Source organism: Nilaparvata lugens, chromosome 4, assembly GCF_014356525.2.
Source record: "Nilaparvata lugens isolate BPH chromosome 4, ASM1435652v1, whole genome shotgun sequence".
In the NCBI taxonomy this organism is placed as follows: Eukaryota; Metazoa; Arthropoda; class Insecta; order Hemiptera; family Delphacidae; genus Nilaparvata; species Nilaparvata lugens.
In genome coordinates, this window is record NC_052507.1 from 1,802,282 (window position 1) to 1,823,690 (window position 21,409).

The 21,409-nt window shown below is 33.0% G+C and overlaps 2 protein-coding genes across 2 annotated transcripts in view; both read right to left on the reverse strand.

The window, feature by feature from the left end:
• The window catches only part of LOC111051752 (L-asparaginase), a 47,290-nt gene extending 35,335 nt beyond the window's left edge, over positions 1–11,955 (reverse strand). The window contains 3 exon segments of the mRNA XM_039425509.1: positions 924–1,035; positions 2,224–2,344; positions 11,774–11,955. Coding sequence (XP_039281443.1) covers positions 924–1,035; positions 2,224–2,344; positions 11,774–11,858 — 318 coding nt within the window. The 5' untranslated portion in view covers positions 11,859–11,955.
• A 6,171-nt stretch (positions 11,956–18,126) lies between these two features.
• LOC111051758 (glutamate carboxypeptidase 2-like) overlaps positions 18,127–21,409 on the reverse strand; it is a 53,973-nt gene continuing 50,690 nt past the window's right edge. Inside the window, exons 14-16 of the mRNA XM_039425645.1 lie at positions 20,889–20,970; positions 18,774–18,851; positions 18,127–18,337 (exon numbers count right to left, since the gene is read on the reverse strand). Of these exons, the coding sequence (XP_039281579.1) occupies positions 18,127–18,337; positions 18,774–18,851; positions 20,889–20,970 (371 nt within the window). The remainder of the gene's footprint in view (positions 18,338–18,773; positions 18,852–20,888; positions 20,971–21,409) is intronic.

Genomic DNA, 21,409 nt, shown 5'->3' on the forward strand with positions numbered 1-21,409 from the left:
TGGTTTTGATTGGGCAAATGAATTTAAGTGTGTCGGACAAATGAATTGGTTTGATTCAGGTGCTGAATGCGAATAACTGCGACTACGTCTACATAAATTTAGACACTACATATTCAGGGAAGGTGGGACCTTCTCGCAAAGGACTCCACGGGAATCAAATTTAGATATCATTTTCTGTAATAGAAAATCTGGAATAATCTTGGATATCATATTGCAATAGTTATCTTGGAGTTCGGTAGAAATATATTACATTTACATAGAACTCAATTTATTTATTCAAGTTCGCTTCATAATTCTCTCTATCTTCTATCTAATTCTAATAGGTTACCAACTCATCCCTATCTTATATGATAAACATTTAATCATAATCATATACCTACATGATTAAAAAACATCAGACATTCAATTTACTAGAACAAATACCGTAATTGAATGCCTTCAAGTTCAGATGTAGGCAACACGCCTAACTTCTTCCTACATTCGCTAACTTGTCTTTACGACACTGAACTTGCTTCTGTGAGACTGCTTGTCTGAGTGAGATCTTGATTCTGTGAGACTGCCATTTATAGCGCTACTAGTTTGGTCTCTATAAAACTGCTTGTCTCTGTGGGAACTTGTTCCTGTGAGACTGCCATTTATAGAAGTACTATGAAACTTTGTCTCTATGACACTAATATCAGCCAAAATCACTACTTGTCTCTGTGAAACATCTCCCATTTTCTAGATCCATATTGATTGTTTATAGGTCTATGACATCATTTAGACACTATATATTCAGGCGAGGTGGGACCTTCCACAACAAAAGCCCTACGAATTTATTTGATTCTTATTTATGATATACGGAAATTAAATTGAAATCCATTGATTCATTAAAATGTTATTTGTAATTTAAAAGATTTTAGATAAGATAAATGTCTACTCACATGTACATCATTAGCTATGAGAGCCCAATCCTCCATTGTCATATTACTAGAATCAAGCAAGAACTCATATTCATGAAAAGAATAAGTTATCCTTTTCATTCCGTGGACTTCTCTGAAAATAAATGAATTAATTACTGTAGGTGTTAAAAACCTTGGTACTTAATTACCCAATATTGATTAAAAATTCGCTTGGCGCAAACAGTTATCGAATATTTTGTGAATTGAAGAACTACAAGACTCAACCTATTTCGGACTATGTGTTATCTAAATTTGGGAGAGGAATAGCACAAGGTTACCTTATTTTTCCTCCCCCTATCATTTTTATAATGTACTTATTGTATAAATGAATAAAGAATATTTTCAGATGAAGTATTTCAATAGGGCTAGTTACTTGATTGTCCCATTATAGAAAACAACCCAGTGCCTTTGAGTTAGGGTTGAGGTGGGTCCCACCTTCCCTGAATATATTTCTTTATTCTTTATTTATTCATACAATAAGTACGGTACATCATCAAAATGATAGGGAGAGAAAAAGGACTCGAATTATTGGAATGAAAAACTTTTCAATGTGAGAACTTCTCTGGAAAATCATTGAACTGAATGGTGACAAGCAATAGACGACCAGAGTCCCAAAAGAAAGATCTATTCTTAAAGAAGACACTTGCTTTATAGTAAGATCCACGTTTTAAAGTCTGCATATTATTAACGTCTGTATAATATATTTGTTTGTCATTAGACAAAGCGAATAGGAATAGCTCTATACTTTCCCAAACCTATGTGAGACTATATAGAGAGGTTAGAGTGAATCCTATGTATGTGAAATGAATGAGAGTATATATTTATAAAGCTATTTATTATATAGGAGGCGATGGTAAAGGGAGAGTGGAAGCAATGCCTTCCCATAATTTCCAATGACATTAAGGCTCAACTCACACTTACGCGACTCAAGTCGAGAAGAGACTCGACTCTAATCTAGAGCATGTGTTTCCAAATGGTGACACTCAGACCAGGCGATTCTAGTCTCCGCAACTGTCACCCTTTGAAAACACATGCTCTCGACTAGAGTCGAGTCTCTCCTCGACCTGAGTCGCGTAAGTGTAAGTTGAGCCTAAAACGTGAATATAACTACTGTTCATTAATAATATTAAGTAATTAAATTCTATAAATCTGTAAATTCACGAGACAATAGAGTTGAGATCTACAAGAAATTTTCAGTAGCAATTGCCTGTTTCAACTTTTCTCAAAACATTTTGTAATGTTTCAATATAATATGAATATAAAACATAATAATAATATTCACGGTAAAACTAGAGGCGCCATTTCTGCCGAATCGCCAAATAGTTTTTGTGCAAACTCAGCATCGTGCATTTGGGGATTTCTTCTCAGTTTTCTCTCAAACTCATTTGGTACTGGTGTAAGCACTGAAACAGAAGATGGAAAATAAATAAAATTTAACTATGAAAATTTAAAAATTGGTTTACAAAAAATACTGAAGAAACGGAAAACAGTATGATACATAATAGCATGTGTACGGTATACTTTATTTATTTGATTTAGTATAAATTGATAAATAAATAGAATAATCATACAATGATAGGCTATTCATAAATACGACAGTTAATGTCATAGAATAAAATAATCTTGTATAAGTTGTCTCTGTTAATATATAAACTATATAAATATTTCGAATAAACAGAACTATGGTACCAATAATATTATTAAAGACTAATGCTATACAATAACAGAAAAATAATCAAATTAAAAGTCCCGTAAATGATCAGAGTTCACACTGATAAGCGATAATTTATCAATAATATTATTAAAGACTAATGCTATACAATAACAGAAAAATAATCAAATTAAAAGTCCCGTAAATGATCAGAGTTCACACTGATAAGCGATAATTTTCGAATTACGATCAGACTAGTTTTTATTATTGAATTTTATTGCAAATTTGAAGTTTTATACAGTCTGTAGTTAATTAGTTCTTAAATTTGGCGATTAATTTCATTTGATGAGTCTAAAAGCAAAGACTATTATGTGGATAAGAAAATAAATACATGATTTTATGAATAATCAATAGGTAATCAAATTTATTTTCCATTCAATACACAGTTCTTCACAAACAAAAATATAAATTACATTTTTATGGAAATGTTAGCATCCACGAAGAAAAAAAGAATAATAAATTTGATTTCCAATTTCCACCAAAAAATGATTACACATTATTCTCATCTAAAAACAAAAATATATATATATAGTACAGTAGGGATTTGCATGATTTAACTTATTGAGTGTAGAGGCTATTGTTAGATTGTTCCATGAGAATTGCAAATATCAGGCTTAGTTTTTGTTTAATATCTCAAGTAATATTGGAAAGTATATTGCTTCATGAGTGTTTAAAGTTGATATGGCCATTTGTATTGCCCATCTAAATATTTAACCACCCATTAAATGCTGAAACCTAATTCAATTATTTGGTTAACAATTAAATATTTGATTACCATTAAAATCATGTTACCTAATTCAATTATATATAATTATCCTTCTGACACGTCAAAAGCTAATTATGTAATCTAATAATGTGTCTGTAAAATATTTTGTATTAAATTCAATATAAAATTTGAACAATACCGTAATGTTGAGTTCACAAGAATAATTATTATCGCCGTATAAAATGTATTATATAGGTACTTTCTAAAACCGGTCAATTCTGAAAAAAACCAGTTGCTCAAAGCTTACTAAGGTCATGTTTAGAATTTTGATTGAAATCTATTGGATCAATCAATGTGATTAAGTTGAAACGAATTATAAGCGAATACTGCAACTAATTATTTGGTTTCAACTTCTTTTTTCAACTGAGCAACAATTTTTCAGTAACCTTCACTAAATAAGGTCCACATGAATTTATTATACGAGTACGGTAAATAATTAAATTACTTATCCACTGTTCTATCAATCTTCAACAATCTACTATTAATAAGTTAAAATGTTATAAGTTTAATAGTTAATAAGTTGATAGTTATCTACTATTAAGAAGTTGAAATGAAATGTAAACTCATCAGTTTTAAATATGTGTATTAATCTGACTATAGAGTACTTAATGGGAAATAATTTTGAGCTATTCCTAAGAGTTATGATTATTATCATTACAAACTACTGTAGTATATTGAGTATGTAGTGTACTGGAGTATAGCTATTGTCACCTTTTCAAAACTAGATTTAGTAAGTAATTGGATTAATTTATTGAATGATGCTTGTATTTGAAAAAGCTTTCAAACATTCACTTGAAATTATTGTGTGTCTCATTAAAAATGATTGGAAACTTGTCAATCATATTTTGTCTAAATTAGTTCTATATGATGAGATGACAATCAGTGAGTTAATTAGACGCACGGTATTTAGATGAAAATACCTTCTTCTATTTACTTCTATCTTCTTCTATTTACCGTGATTGGACGGACTAAAAATTCTTAAGCTGCATTTACACAAAAGTTATTAACAAAATGTTTATTTTTCCCTCCTTATAGATTCTATTGGATTGAACGGAGTTTTTCAAACACATATGCTCGCATCATGTGTTTGATAAGTAAAGTTATGTTCAATCAAATAGAATCTATAAGGACGGAGAAATAATCATTTTGTTAATAGCTTTGGTGTAAATTAACGCAGCTTTTATGCAAAATTTAATTCGAATTGAAATTATATTGAAAATACATTCTCATGTAGTTTTTTATTTACTATTAGAAAATTGATTACTGGGGTAAACATGCGAGTAATTAGTGGGAGAGTTCATGATAACGATTATCGCTTCACAATTATGTAACATATTCACACACATTCATAATTTATCAAATAGACATTGTATAAATTTAATCACTTTGCAGCTTTAAACTCTATTGAAACTCTCTCCAGTTATGAATAGATTATAATTTTAGTGGAACTCTCACGATGTGAAAAAATTAGCAATAAACATAGAAAACATTTTAATTTTAGTAGAAGTCACTAGATCTGACTGAACATTCTCTAAATGGAAAACGTGTGTATTTTAACGTTTTATTATATAATAAATGAAAGAATTGACTTTTACACGTACGGGATAGGAAATTCACGAATGACACATCATCATGTCTGAACTACTGGACTGATTAATTTGGAATTTTACAAATAGATTCTCAATTTAGCGAGAAGGGTTATAGGCCTATTTCAAATTATTCAAGATTTTAGTACGGTACGTCAAGTTTTCAGTTTACCGAGGATGGTTATAGCCCTATAGCAATAGAAAGTTTTGGATTCCCTAGGAAAATTGTAAGGCTGACATCTATGGTCCTAATGAACAACAATGCCAAAGTGCTGATTGAAGAAAAACCAACAGAGAATTTCAAGTTTGCCAAGGAGTGAAACAAGGAGATGCTCTTTCAGCATTACTTTTCAACCTATAGCTCTGCACAAAGTGGTTGAAAAGTTGAACCTCACTGGGAATATTATCTTCACAAAGTGGTTGAAAAGTTGAACCTCACTGGGAATATTATCTTCACAAAGTGGTTGAAAAGTTGAACCTCACTGGGATTATTATCTTCACAAAGTGGTTGAAAAGTTGAACCTCACTGGGAATATTATCTTCACAAAGTGGTTGAAAAGTTGAACCTCACTGGGAATATTATCTTCACAAAGTGGTTGAAAAGTTGAACCTCACTGGGAATATTATCTTCAAATTTACACAAGGACTAGCCTATGCCGACGATATAGTATTGGTAGCTCGAAATACAATTGCCATGAAAGAAATGTTTCTCACACTGGAAAAGGAAAGAATAGAGATAGGTCTTAGAATAAACAATGACAGAACAAAGTACATGAAAGTTACCTCTTCTCAGGCAAGGAGAACAACCGAAGATCTTGAAGTTGGTGAATACAAATTTGAAAGTGTTGCAAAGTTAAATTACCTTGGTACTGAACTCAATGTAGATAACAATCTCACCAATGAAATAGGAAGGAGAATTGACCAGGGTAACTGGGCCTACTTTGCAAACAGGAATTTGATAAAATCTAGACTGATATCGAGAGGTACAAAAATAAAAATATATCAAACACTGATAAGACCTGTGGTGACTTATGGTTGTGAAACTTGGGTCCTCAACTCTCAAAACACAAATTCATTGAGGATTTTTGAAAGAAAAGTTTTGAGAAGAATCTATGGTCCAGTATGTGAGGAGGGAGAATGGCGAATAAGAACAAATGCTGAAATTAACACCTTTCTACAAGGGAAAGATATAGTATATTATATAAAATCAAGAAGAATTAATTGGCTAGGTCATGTACAGAGAATGGAGGAGAACAGAAAGCAGAGAGAGATGCTTTCTGGGAGAATGGAAGGAACGAGAAGAAGAAGAGGCCGCCCTAGAACACGCTGGCTGCAAGATGTGGAGAAATATCTGACACGCTTAGGAGTGAGGAATCGGAAGAGGCAGGCATGTCAGAGAGATGATTGGAGGCGAATAGTTGAGGAGGCCAAGGTCCACGCAGGGTTGTAGCACTTCGTAAGTAAGTAGGTTATAGCCCTATTTTAAATTCTTGAAGATTTTAATACATCAAGTTTCCAGTTTGTCAAGTTTTCAATTAGACCCTTACTGAACAGTATAGTACTGGAATATCTGAAAGTCTTCGATAAAAGAATTATTTATTCATTTATTCATCATTTACAGTCAACTCAAGAACAAAGAAACAGACTACAGTCCAAATTCCTTTTCATCCCAATTTCATAAAATAAACTGTCCAAATAGAGGTTATGTGCGACTTTTCAATTCTTCACTAATTTCCACATTGGAACAAAACACAAACACTTGAAATATATTAATATATTTGACATATATTATCCTTCTATCTCATTCCTGTAAGCTATTCTACAGGAGTTTTATTAGAAACGCTTCTTGTGTTAGAAAACCGATAGAGAAGAGGCATTCTTGAGAGGCATTTTAAGGTTATTATTGCATTAGTAATACGGTACCATACGGAAAATATAGCTAAAGAAGATATCCATGTTATTATAGGTCGTTTATGTTCCAAATTTCAAGCCGATATTTTATAAATCAAGCCGATTACTGTCGACTACTGTCTATTATTATTGTTTTGGCCGGGTGAGACAGTATGGACGGCACTGTATAAGAGGCTACCAGCATCACATAGCTTCACGAAAAATAACTACTGGGAATATTATCTTCACAAAGTGGTTGAAAAGTTGAACCTCACTGGGAATATTATCTTCAAATTTAGACAAGGACTAGCCTATGCCGACGATATAGTATTGGTAGCTCGAAATACAATTGCCATGAAAGAAATGTTTCTCACACTGGAAAAGGAAAGAATAGAGATAGGTCCTAGAATAAACAATGACAGAACAAAGTACATGAAAGTTACCTCTTCTCAGGCAAGGAGAACAACCGAAGATCTTGAAGTTGGTGAATACAAATTTGAAAGTGTTGCAAAGTTCAATTACCTTGGTACTGAACTCAATGTAGATAACAATCTCACCAATGAAATAGGAAGGAGAATTGACCAGGGTAACAGGGCCTACTTTGCAAACAGGAATTTGATAAAATCTAGACTGATATCGAGAGGTACAAAAATAAAAATACATCAAACACTGATAAGACCTGTGGTGACTTATGGTTGTGAAACTTGGGTCCTCAACTCTCAAAACACAAATTCATTCAGGATTTTTGAAAGAAAAGTTTTGAGAAGAATCTATGGTCCAGTATGTGAGGAGGGAGAATGGCGAATAAGAACCAATGCTGAAATTAACACCTTTCTACAAGAGAAAGATATAGTACGTTATATAAAATCAAGAAGGATTAGTTGGCTAGGTCATGTACAGAGAATGGAGGAGAACAGAAAGCAGAGAGAGATGCTTTCTGGGAGAATGGAAGGAACGAGAAGAAGAAGAGGCCGCCCTAGAACACGCTGGCTGCAAGATGTGGAGAAATATCTGACACGCTTAGGAGTGAGGAATCGGAAGAGGCAGGCATGTCAGAGAGATGATTGGAGGCGAATAGTTGAGGAGGCCAAGGTCCACGCAGGGCTGTAGCACTTCGTAAGTAAGTAGGTTATAGCCCTATTTTGAATTCTTGAAGATTTTAATACATCAAGTTTCCAGTTTGTCAAGTTTTCAATTAGACCCTTACTGAGCAGTATAGTACTGGAATATCTGAAAGTCTTCGATAAAAGAATTATTTATTCATTTATTCATCATTTACAGTCAACTCAAGAACAAAGAAACAGACTACAGTCCAAATTCCTTTTCATCCCAATTTCATAAAATAAATTGTCCAAATAGAGGTTATGTGCGACTTTTCAATTCTTCACTAATTTCCACATTGAAACAAAACACAAACACTTGAAATATATTAATATATTTGACATATATTATCCTTCTATCTCATTCCTGTAAGCTATTCTACAGGAGTTTTATTAGAAACGCTTCTTGTGTTAGAAAACCGATAGAGAAGAGGCATTCTTGAGAGGCATTTTAAGGTTATTATTGCATTAGTAATACGGTACCATACGGAAAATATAGCTAAAGAAGATATCCATGTTATTATAGGTCGTTTATGTTCCAAATTTCAAGCCGATATTTTATAAATCAAGCCGATTACTGTCGACTACTGTCTATTATTATTGTTTTGGCCGGGGGAGAGAGTATGGAGTATGGACGGCACTGTATAAGAGGCTACCAGCATCACATAGCTTCACGAAAAATAACTACTAGGACTATCAGCTCGAGTTAAGAGTGAAATTTGGAACTTAAACGCCCTATACCATGAGATATCTTGTTATGCTATCTTTTATCTGTAGCAATACATTGCAGATTGTATTAATATTGGCGTACATTGATTGGTGAATCTTGGATGACTTGATATATGATTACTACTGACTAAATCTGTGAATGTTCAGAATTTTTTTTTCTAGATGGAGGAATAATCAAATATAAATAATACATATAAAAAAATACTATAATTGACCGAGTGAAGTGAGGTCTAAGATTCAAGTCGACGGTTTGGCATTTCTCTTAATGTTTAAATGTTTATATGTTGCGCATTTACGGCGAAACGCGGTAATAGATTTTAATGGAATTTGACAGGTATGTTATTCCTTTTTTAATTGCGCGTCGACGTATATACAAGGTTTTTGGAAATTTTGCATTTCAAGGATAATAATATAAAAGGAAAAATCTGGTGTGGCGCATTCACACAACTTTCCTTGCCGTTATGAAAATTGATCACCTGACGCTAGTGTTCCCGCGCATCTCAAGTCTACTATTCAAAGATTTGAGCCAGCTGGTGACAGGGCAATAACGCTGGAGGTCTGCTATCCACACATGAGGTCTGCTATCTCTTCATAGTGAATGATTTAATAGAATCAACAATAATTTGCAATTGAATAATCACATTTTCTCCAATTTAAAGCTTATTTTCAATTTTAGGTGAAAATGTTACTGAACATTAATTGTAGAGATTTTCATTCTCAATCTTCTCCACTTGATTTTTTTTTTGTTTCAATTGTATCTGAAGCCTGATAATTAGGAATCTATCTGCATTGATGGGGCGGAGCTCCTGAAATTTTTACAGATATGAGACTTGTGGCAGTTGATAGAGCTTATCGATGACTATTTTAGGAATGAATTTGATCAAAATCGTTGGAGCCGTTTCCGAGAAAATCACGAAAACCCCTGTTTTTGACAACATTTTCGCCATTTTAGCCGCCATCTTGAATTGCATTTGATCGAAATTGTTGGTGTCGGATCCTTATATTGTAAGGACCTTACGTTCCAAATTTCAAGTCATTCCGTTAATTGGGAGATGAGATATCGTGTACACAGACGCACATACACTCATACACACACACACACACACACACACACACACACACACACACACACACACACACACACACACACACACACACACACACACACACACACACACACACACACACACACACACACACACACACACACACACACACACACACACACACACATACAGACCAATACCCAAAAACCAGTTTTTCGGACTCAGGGGACCTTGAAACGTATAGAAATTTAGAAATTGGGGTACCTTAATTTTTTTCGGAAAGCAATACTTTCCTTACCTATGGTAATAGGGCAAGGAAAGTAAAAAGGAGTTCATACGCCAATATTAGAGTAAAAATCAGACCATAGAATTATTCATCATAAATCAGCTGAGAAGTGATTACACAGATGTGTGGAGAAGCCAGTCTATTGCTGTATCTCCATAAGGTCCATAGTTTTAATCAGGTACTTGTGGATGAGAATACTGCGTGAGGTCTACTGTTCACAGAACTACTAGTAAAAAGCTATATCAATATTGGAGGTGTAGTACTTGTTCCTATTCATCTATTTATGGGTTGAAGTAAAGTCTTGATCCTATGCTGCAACTTGACTGGTGAAAGGTACGTTTATTAAAACAGTAACACAGGACATTGACTTGCTCCACTTATTGCAAACATAAAGTCTCAATATCTATATAATATAAATCCAACTACCCAAGTAGAGCAAGGCAACATATATTGTGTTATAATTATTTATTATGAACCAGTTCTTACTTGAACGATGTTTTCAGTTTATTTAAAAATATTCAATAAAAATTAGGATTGATATCTTGATGTGTTGCTTACATGTGTTTATTATTTATTGTAGAAGTAGTAATTGTCTTGACAAATGACACTTTTTAGTGATGTCCACGTTATAATGGCAGTATTTGATTAAAATTGGTGTTGCTATCCTTGTCTATCATTCGACAAAGCAGATTGCGATGTGTTGCTTACTCAATGTGTTTATTATTTAGCCTATTGTGAAAATAATAATTGTCTTGACAGTTGACACTATTCTATATTATATGAATGCAACAACTGAATCAAAGTAGAACAAGTCAACATTTTATATTGTGTTTATTATTTATCATGAACCAGTTCTTACTTGAACGATGTTTCCAATTTATTTGTTTGTTTATTTATTTATTGATATACATACACATTTAAAAATATTCAATAAAAATTAGGAATGATATTCTTCATGTGATGCTTACCCTCAATGTGTTTATTATTTATTGTAGAAGTAATAATTGACTTGACAGTTGACACTATAGAGAGGCCCACCCGCCCACGTTATATAATAGCAGTAGCTTATTTAATCGATATTCGTGTTGCTATCCTTGTCTAACATTCGACAAAGCAGATCCCGGATAGTTTATTAACAAAATGTAAACATATAATAAATTAACAAAATATTCACTATCGGTTATGAAAATTTATTATTCAATCATTGAAAGATATATTCTCTCGACGAATAAAACGTCATAATTGATTATTTTAAACAAGAATGAACAGTTAATACTACATGAGATACACCGCCGGTATCACCCACCCTCTACAGAAGGCAGTGGCAAGGCAGAGAGTCGACCACGCTGTTCTCCTATCTCTTTCCACTGCCATCACTACGTGGACCTCATTATAGTAAACAAACAGTGTAAGTAAACACTTTCTACTACAATAATTTTTTTCATAAATTGGGTTCAATATTTATTCATTTACTTTATATTACTATAATATTATTTCTCAGTAGCATGTTTTCGTGTGTGGTCACGTGCTCACATACTCCTGTGAAATAAAATGTTCTATCAAAATAAAGTAGATTTTTGACAATATCTCATGTCTCTTCAGTTTCTATTTGTGATGATTTCATGAATGGATCAATAGAGATGATGAATAGCTGGGTACCGTAGCTGACATATTACGTTGTTAAATGAATAAAAAATGTATCTTGATAGCATACATACCTCCTTCCTCATTCCTTAACATACCAATCGTGCCTCCCGTATAGAGCACTTTTACCCTACGGCAGTCACGTGAGTCGCTGCACATGGTGATGTTTTGAGGTTAACGGTCTCCACACACACACACACAAAAACACACACAACCTCCTCCGTCGGCGAGCGAAACGCTACTAGTTTGTCGTCTGCTACGGCTGGTCCTTCGTCACATCATGGCGCAATGACCTTCAGATCAGCTGATCATCCCCTCCACCACTCCATCGCAAGCCAGCGTCTAACTGGACTCTGTTATCAATGAAACAAGTTTAGAGAGATCCATTGCAACCGTCAGTGTTGGCTGAATGTGATGCATTAGTGTTATTCATATAGGAAGTGCTGAAAATTGAACTCTACTTGAAATTTATTGAAAAACAAAACGAAAATACAATATCACATAAAAGCTTGAATTAAACTCGGTATAGTATAGAAAAGAAAAAGATACTAAAAAGGTGTTAAAGGTCCACGTTATGATGGCAGTGGCGAAAGATAGGAGAACAACGCTGCCGATCATCTGTCTTGTCAATGCCTTGTATAGATGGTAGCCGATACAGGTTTATGGATGTAGTATTAAATGTTCATCGCTCGTTTAAAATAATCATTCATATTTTATCAAGCGATAAATTATATTTTTCAATAATTTACAAAATTAAGATGAAATATTTTGTTAAGTTAGCATTAATTCCACATTGTTGAAAGACGATATGGCAACAGAGCAAAGCGAGAAAAGAGATAGCGCTGTCCGCTTTGTTGAATGATTGACAAGGATAGCAATATCATTGCTAATCAAACACTGCCATTATAATGTGGAACTCAGTATAATGACAGATTGGAGTCCACTGGGGCGGAGGAGGAGAGGTAGACCGAGACGGTCTTGGAGGGTTGAAGTGGGTGAGGCCATGGTAATGAGGAATTTGAGAAATGGTGAATGGGAGGACAGACAAGGATGGAGGACTCGCCTAAAAGAAGGAAGACAGTAAAATCCTAAAATATATATCTCACTTTAGCCCACGGCGAATAAATTATTACTGTATCTATAGTATATTAGCTAACATTATGTACCGTTATAGTTATAGCGGCAAGATTGGAAGCAGCTCCATAATAAAGTTCGATATTGCAAATTACATAAAAAGTTGCTCAATTAACATTCTAGACTCAATTCTATATAGTGATATTCATTTTAAATTGACAGCATTAGGTTACCAGGAAAGCATTGATGTTTTGCCCAAAAAAACTTCAGTACAAGCATAGAGAAAATATATAATATAGCCTACTATCTAGATAATAAATACTATATTTTCTAGAAATAAATATATAAATAAAAGTGTCCTTTTTAAAAATTGTTTTCTATATTATCTCTAATATCGGGGCACCGAGCTTCGTTCGTTATTTCTATCAATTTATTGATAAACAGAACACAATTATTTAAAATGAACGTGTTTATATTTTACAGCTGGCTATACGTCAGCTTACGAATTTCGGGGATGGGATATTTTGATTTTCCACAGACCGAGTGCGTCTAACTCACTTTTTTATCATCCACAGACGACGAAAGTCTCAGCTGTTTTTCCAAGGATGAATTATCCTTTTTATGACGTTCAGCAAGTTTTCCCAGGGGTGAGACCTAGTGCAATCGAATTTTTTTATCATAAACCTACTATGTTCCAAATTTCGTGAAAATCGTTAGAGCCGTTTTCGAGATCCGTTGGATATAAATAACCATAAATAAATATAAATAACCAAATATAAAAATATATACAGAAATATTGCTCGCTTAATATAATAAGATGATGAAAGTTAGTGAAATAGATCTATATAAAAAATAGAATAAATAGATATGTTATTCCATCGGTAAAATACAATTAATTCTTTTAGTATTTCTCAATTGAAGATGAATTTAGGGAAGAGATTTGGTTTTGTGGTCGTGTTGATAAGCTATCGATAAGATACGTTTAGTTCCATGCGATTGCTACAAACTCCCGTTGTATACGGGTGACGACATCTTTATAATAAGAGCTGAACAGCTGAACTCCTCTAAATACCATTTATGAGTTTAAAATCGCTTCCCGGTGGATCGGAAACCACCTAAAGCTAAAAGTCCACACTCATCTCTCCGTATCAGCACGCACAAGCATGTAGCTCATGTGGTTATGATGATAGAGAAAAGATATCATAATAAGGTATTTCAAGGTTATTATGATCACCCCGACACATAATATTATAGAGGGGTATCATAATTAGGATTAAGTTTATCATTAGCAACTTTTATATGTGAATAATAATAGTTATGTATATGTTTTGTCAATAAACTCCTCTGGTTGCAATTCATTGGCGAAATCATTAACGTTCCAAATTTCACTGTTAACTCAAGCCGATAGTCCTAGTAGGCTACTGTAGTTGTTTTTGGTGATGTTATACAGAGTGATTCTTAATTATGGTAAAATAATTTGAAACGTGATAGTAGAGGTAAAAGTAATATAAAAGTTCTTATAAAGATATATCCATAAACGCTTCATTAGCGAGCTATACAGAGTGAAAGATTTCGCCCGGAACTCAGTTCCTCTGGTGAAATACACCGATGCTGAATTGTTTGGGGACTAGTTTTTGAGAAACTAATGGTGGATTCATATGGAAAAATATCTGAAAAATTAAATAAAACTAGTCTGAAAGCAGTAGTGTGAGTAGTTTTTGAGAGAAAAGTTCAAATATGCAAAAAATCCAAGTAGAAAAACACAGACTTCTACGTTTGATGCCCAATAACTTTCTTTAACGACCAGTAAACAAATAATTTTTCGCATAGAAATTGTAGAGAATTTAATTCTGAAAAGAACTATGTAAGCTGTGTAAACAAAATTTGAATAAGATGTATTCTTATGTAATAAATTACACCACTAAAATTAGCTGTTTTATGAGGAGAGAACTAATAACTCATAGGTTGTAGCTGATTGCAAATAAAATATTCGGTTTTTTATAAAAACTTTTATTTTTATATGAAAGTAACATATCTAAATGACATTAAACTTATACCAAAATTATCCAAAAGTTCTTCAAAAACTAGTCCCCAAACAATTCAGCATCGGTGTATTTCACCAGAGGAGCTGAATTCCGCCGGGCGAAATCTTTCACTCTACATAGCTCGCTAATGAAGCGTTTATGGATATATATTTATAAGAACTTTTTTCTTATTTTCACCTCTACTATCACGTATTCAATTATTTTACAATAATTAAGAATCACCCTGTATATGTGAGACTGGATTCTCTCATACTGTGTAGTTCTTACACTCTCACCCCAACAAAACAGTAATAATAGACAGTAGTTGACAGTAATCGGTTAACAATAAAACGTCTTGAAATTTGGAACATAAATAAATGACCTATACCATGATATATCTACTTATGCTATCTTTTCACTATGATATGATCCTCAGCAAAAAAGAATTATGTGAAAAATATTCTAAAGTTCAGCTTACACTAGAAAAAAAGCGATAGGACGAGGCAGATATTCTACAAAGCCTATTATTATTCCTGGTTTGAATCCGAAAATAAGTCCCAGCTTTGAATCAAGTAGACGAGTGTCCAAGCTTAACTTTCAGATTCCAGTTATTTTTGGCAACCGTTCTATCACAGCAGCCAAAAATTCTATATGCCTAATGTGATTAAATCATAGATAAAAGATAGCATGAAAAGATATCCCATGGTATAGGTTGTTTATGTTTCAATTTTCACTATTAACTCAAGCTAACTCTAGTATTTATCATTTGTAAAGAAATCTATCCCAGATTTTTACATGAATTCATTGTGTAACTTTTGATCGACTAACGAGCTGAAGAATAAATAATAATCAAATTTATTACTCTATTTTTCCCGAATTAGGACAAGAAACTATGCCAAAAATTGAATCGAGTATGTGTATGTTATTGTTATAATGTGTGGATATAGAATTTACCACAATAAAAGTAGATAATACTGAACATTTTCCCTTATTTTTGTGACACACATTACGAAATCAATATATAAATTTCCTCAAAAACAAATATTTATTATAGACGGTTCATCAGGTTTAATTTTCCCATCAAATCAGTTGGGAGACAATAGCCAATAATTCACTCATTGATGTTGAAAGAATAACAATGGACCTCTGATAGGCATATATGATTAAATTTACTTTAAACTGTTAGCATTTCTTATGAATAGCATAAATGCTTCTCATTCAATCAGAGCTCATAATTTAAAGTGAATTTAATTGAAATTTAGCCTACCGTATTCTGTGTTATTTTTTTACTCTACTCTAATAAATTGAGAAACAAACAATTGAAATTTCTATATTTGAAAGAAGTTTTGGAGTTTTCTGCTTTTGATAAACAGAATAAATTTGAAAAAATGAATTTCATTACAATAAACTGTATTCTGTGTTATTGTTTATCTCTACTCTAAATATTGAGAAACAAACAATTGAAATTTCTATATTTGAAAGAAGTTTTGAAGTTTTATGCTTTTAATAAACAGAAAAAAATTAAGAAAGGTAAAAGAGCTCGCAATAAAAGTCATACTTAATGGAAAACAATGAAACATTGGCATTCAATAGAATGATACGGTAATAGCATAGAAAAGATAGAATAAGAAGATATATCCCATGCTATGGGTAGTTTATATGTTATTATTTTATATTTATTTTAGGAGAGAATCAGAGAGTTTAAAATGAAATTAATATAATCTTCTATTGAATGGGTAGAAAGGCTATAGAGTGTAGAATCATGGAGAAATGATAGTAAAAGAAGATATCCCATGGTATATAGTTCCAAACTTCAAGCCGATTACTGTCGACTACTATCTATAACTATTGTTTTGGCCGTGTGAGAGTGTTAAGGTGCGTACAGACTTTCGCTCTGCTCCACAACCGAACGTCACTCCAGCAGAGCGATTGATGATCGACCGGGGAACGCGAGATCTAACATCTTCCGTAACGTTCATGATGGGTGCGACTGCAGAGCGGGGGCGGAGCGACTGTGGTCGATGGAGGAACGAGGGCGGTACGAGGGAGGAGCGTGCTCGGTGCGGGTTGGAAGAGCGTATATGTGTACGCAGCTTAAGAACGGCACAGTATGAGATTGATTTAACAGTGAAATTTGGAATTTGAACTTGGATTTTTTTTAATTTTGGAGGCAGGGCAAAGATCGAGACACATGGAGAGGGTATGCGAGGGAGGCCGAGGGTTTTAAAGACCTATAGAGCTGAGGAGTAGATGAGTAAGTAATTTAAACGCCCTATATCATGGGATATCTTCTCATGCTATCGTTACTCTATGATATTAGTAAATCATAGCTTTGACTTAATAGCTGTCTAGTAAAAGCTAGACAAAAAATCTGGTGTGGTACACTCACACAACTTTCCTTGATCATTGATCTATAAGCCTCATTCTTAAAAGAGGATAATTTCGGGGAATAACATTATGCCGATTGGCGGCTAAATAATTAAAACTATGATTATACTATTGTTATTGTTTTCAGAGTACATTTTCCTTTGCTTGAATTATGGAATTTGATGATTGCTCCTGCAATTTTCCCAGAAATGGGACTCATGTCAGTTGATAGGGCTTATAAATAGCTATCTAGGGTATAAATTCGAAGAAAATAGTTAGAGCCGTTTTCGAGAAAACCGTGAAAAATGTGTTTTTTTAGCCATTATCCGCCATTTTGAATTGAATTTTATTGAATTTCTTATTGTCGGATCTTCATGATATAAGGACCATAAGTTTAAAATTTCAAATCAATCGGTTAATTAGGAATGGAGCTATCGTGTTCACAGACACACACACCCACACACACACACACACACACACACACAGACCAACACCCAAAAATCATGTTTCAGGGGACCTTGAAACGTATAGAAAACATGAAATTAGGGTACCTTAAATTTTTTTGGAAAGCAATATTTTCCTTACCTATGGTAATAGGGCAAGGAAAGTAATGAAACGTATAGAAAACATGAAATTAGGGTATACCTTAAATTTTTTTGGAAAGCAATACTTTCCTTACCTATGGTAATAGGGCAAGGAAAGTAAAAATATTGGTAACTATCAAGTGTTTTTATTCAAAAATTAATTTTTATATAATTCTGAGACTACACTTATCCAATGATAGAAGATTTCAAGAGGCTAATAATCATATTTTAATATCATACAATAATTACTTTGATAATGAATAAATAAATGTATACTGTAAAACCAAGTTGTAAGCCTAAAAAGTTTGAAAAGGTTTCCACAGTTATGTCCTATTATTAAATAAACTAAATCACTTTTTTGGTATTATTAATTCAAAGTCATGTCCTGTTATTGAAGACACTATCACCAGTCGTTACGGCTCTGAGAGAGTCCTGCAGAAGTAGACCGGCTGAATGCAGGCAGTTGGCAAGAATGGAGATGTGTTGAACAACCTGAGATGCATCTCCCACACTGGTCAACTCTTCTAGCTCTATGTGCAACTGACCGAAACCGGTATAATCTGATGCGCCTTTCCACAGCACTTTGTGTCTGAAAACAAACATTTTTTTCAATAAAAGTTTCAATACTTTTTAAATAAAATTTATTTAATTATTAAGTTTTTTGGCCACTCCGAAACTCTGCAGGGTCAAAAGCCTGACCTCTCCCAAGAAGTTTTGCCTGAATGGCCGCCCTTCTTTGAGCATTGTTTAGTTTTGGCCTCTCCACCCACAAACTCGTGACCTACGTGAGTGAATTACCTACTCGTGACAAGCATGGATACTGTGGGTGAATTCTGGTTTTCAACACATTATTGAGTACGATGTTCGACGCAAAGCTCCTCCAATTCATAGGGGGCCAGGACCTTACTATAGTAGCAGTGATTGGTGAATGAAAGAACATAGGGCTGATGTAAAGTATACAGGTATCTCTTGGACTTGAGTGTAAACTACTATAACATTTATATTTTGTTTAGATATTGTTCTACCTTGCATATTGTGAAGAACACACCAACGTTTTCTCCAAATGAACCAGCTTGTCATTAGCTATTCTCAATTTCAGTAGACTGCAACAGAAATAAATAAGAAACAATTTTTAATGGAATGAAATAAAATAATTACATTCTATTAATCACTGTATCCGAATAATTAATAATATCATTTAACAATCATAAATGGAATCTGCTATCTATATAAATTGTATGTCTCTCATTATTATTTTTATAGATAATATTCCCATTGATATGTAAGGCTCAACTCACACTTACGCGACTCAGGTCGATAAGAGACTCGACTCTAGTGGAGAGCATGTGTTTTCAAATGGTGACGTCGCGGAGACTAGAATCGACTGGTCTGAGTGTCACCATTTGAAAACACATGCTGCGTCGAGAAGAGACTAGAGTCGCAGTCTCTTCTCGACCTGAGTCGCGTAAGTGTGAGCTGAGCCTAAGTGGACTGATTTTTGATTGATTTAAATAAAAACTGATTTATTGGTGAATCGAAAGGTGATTTTTGATAGGTGAAATTCCTAAGGCCCGGTTGCACAAAAGCCGGTTGGATTTATTCATTTATCTATTTATTTATTTATTTATGTATGTATTTATTTATTTATTTAAATGACAATTACAAATCATAATTATAATAAATATAATAAGATTGGGACAAGACAACAGGCATAGCCCAAAACTGTCTTCTCCCAAATTTTTACAAACAAAAGTTTCAAAAAAGAATAAGGTTAAGATTTCACTTTCACTTCAAAAAGTCCAATTTCCACTTCAAAACTAATGACTATACTAAAAATTTTGAATTTTGATATTTAAAAACTGATTAAAAACAAAAATATTTCACTCAAATATCTACAAATTGGACATTTTTGAGTAATTTTGCAAAATTTTGAGCCAGAAAAGAAACACTTTTAACCGTGATTAACTCTACAAGAACCAATCGGAGAAGGCGTTTTTGAAAAGACGGCTTCTCTGAATGGTTCTCGTGGAATTAATCACGGTTAAAATTTAACCAGCTTTTGTGCAACCGGCATTAAGATATTGAAAATGTTATTCGTCCGATTTTTTGCGGAGTGAGTCGCATCTTTTAAAACTTACTTCCAATTCAAGATGCACTTGAATTGTGAAATTCTTCAAAGAAAATGATGAGGAGAATATTACGTTTTTTTTTGTGGTAGATGTGTACCAAAATTAGAAGACTTATTATTAGCATATTGAAAATGGGGTAATTTCATTACATCATGAACCGATATGTCGACAATAGCTATTCATGCAATAATTGATATAGTGAAGTCCAAGTTATAATGGCAGTAGAGAAAGATAGAACAACAACGTTGCCGATCCTGTCTTGTCAATATCCAAACATGTTATTTTGTTTTGAAAAAGTTGTTTTTCGTGTAGGTATATTTAAATATCAATATGTTTTTTTTAACTTTGTATTGAGGATTATTATTTCTGTTGTGGTGAAATAAAATTGATTTTATTTGATTTGAATGCCTTCTATAGACGGTAGCTGATACAGGTTTATTAATGTATAATATTAACTGTTCATTCTCGTTTAAAATAATCTATCATATTTTATAAAGCAAGGAATTATATTTCTCAATAATTTCATAATGAATTTACATAACTAAGATGGAATATTTTGTTAATCAATTATTAATTCTACATTGCTAAAAACAGAGCAAAGCGAGAAAGAGATAGCGTTATCCGTTTTGTCCAATGATAAACAAGGATAGCAATAGCATTGCTAATCAAACACTGCCATTATAACGTGGACCTCACTATAGACCATTGACTTGTGGATGGATAAATAAATACTTATCAATCTTATCATATAATAGAGTAATGCCCTATTACATTATGTACCGGTATGTAAACAATTATTTATTCAATTTATATTTGATAGACATTTATAAATATATATTTTATATTGGACATTAAATTATATCTGACAGACCAATTGATTTGACAATGAATTAATATATATTTATCAAACTTATCAACATGCAAACATCCATCAATTTATAGATTTTCAAACATTGATTGAAATTTGAAAAATAGGTTTTTTAGATCAAAAGAAAATGCAGGGAGACTTACTTCGTCTGATCGATTTCCTTCAATTCAGAATCAAACGATTCAGCTACTGATAAAAATTCTTTAATTGCTTCTTGTAATGCATCTGGAATTCAGAGATTCAAAGATTAATTTATAAATCAACAATTCATCAATGGGATATTTAATATTTTGAACAATAAAACTCAATTGAAACTTGAACTTTTTAAACTGGAGGATACACTTAAAATCAATGATACTATCCCAATTATAATAATAATAAATTTTATTTCCATCAATACACAAATAAACAATCTAATCAATAAAATGTAGCCTACATAATATTCAAGAATACAATAAATGAAATTCACTACAAATATGAATAAATTGCATTTTTTCGGAAATTAACCTACTCACCTATGGGAAACCCATGTTCTAGAGCAGGTGTAGTAGTGATACATAAATTTAGAGTGGGGTGCAAATAGATTGGGTAAGTGAGCTCACATATTGTTCGAAATTATGTTTTTTATATTATGTCTTCCAGTAGTTGTGATCCAGTTATTAAC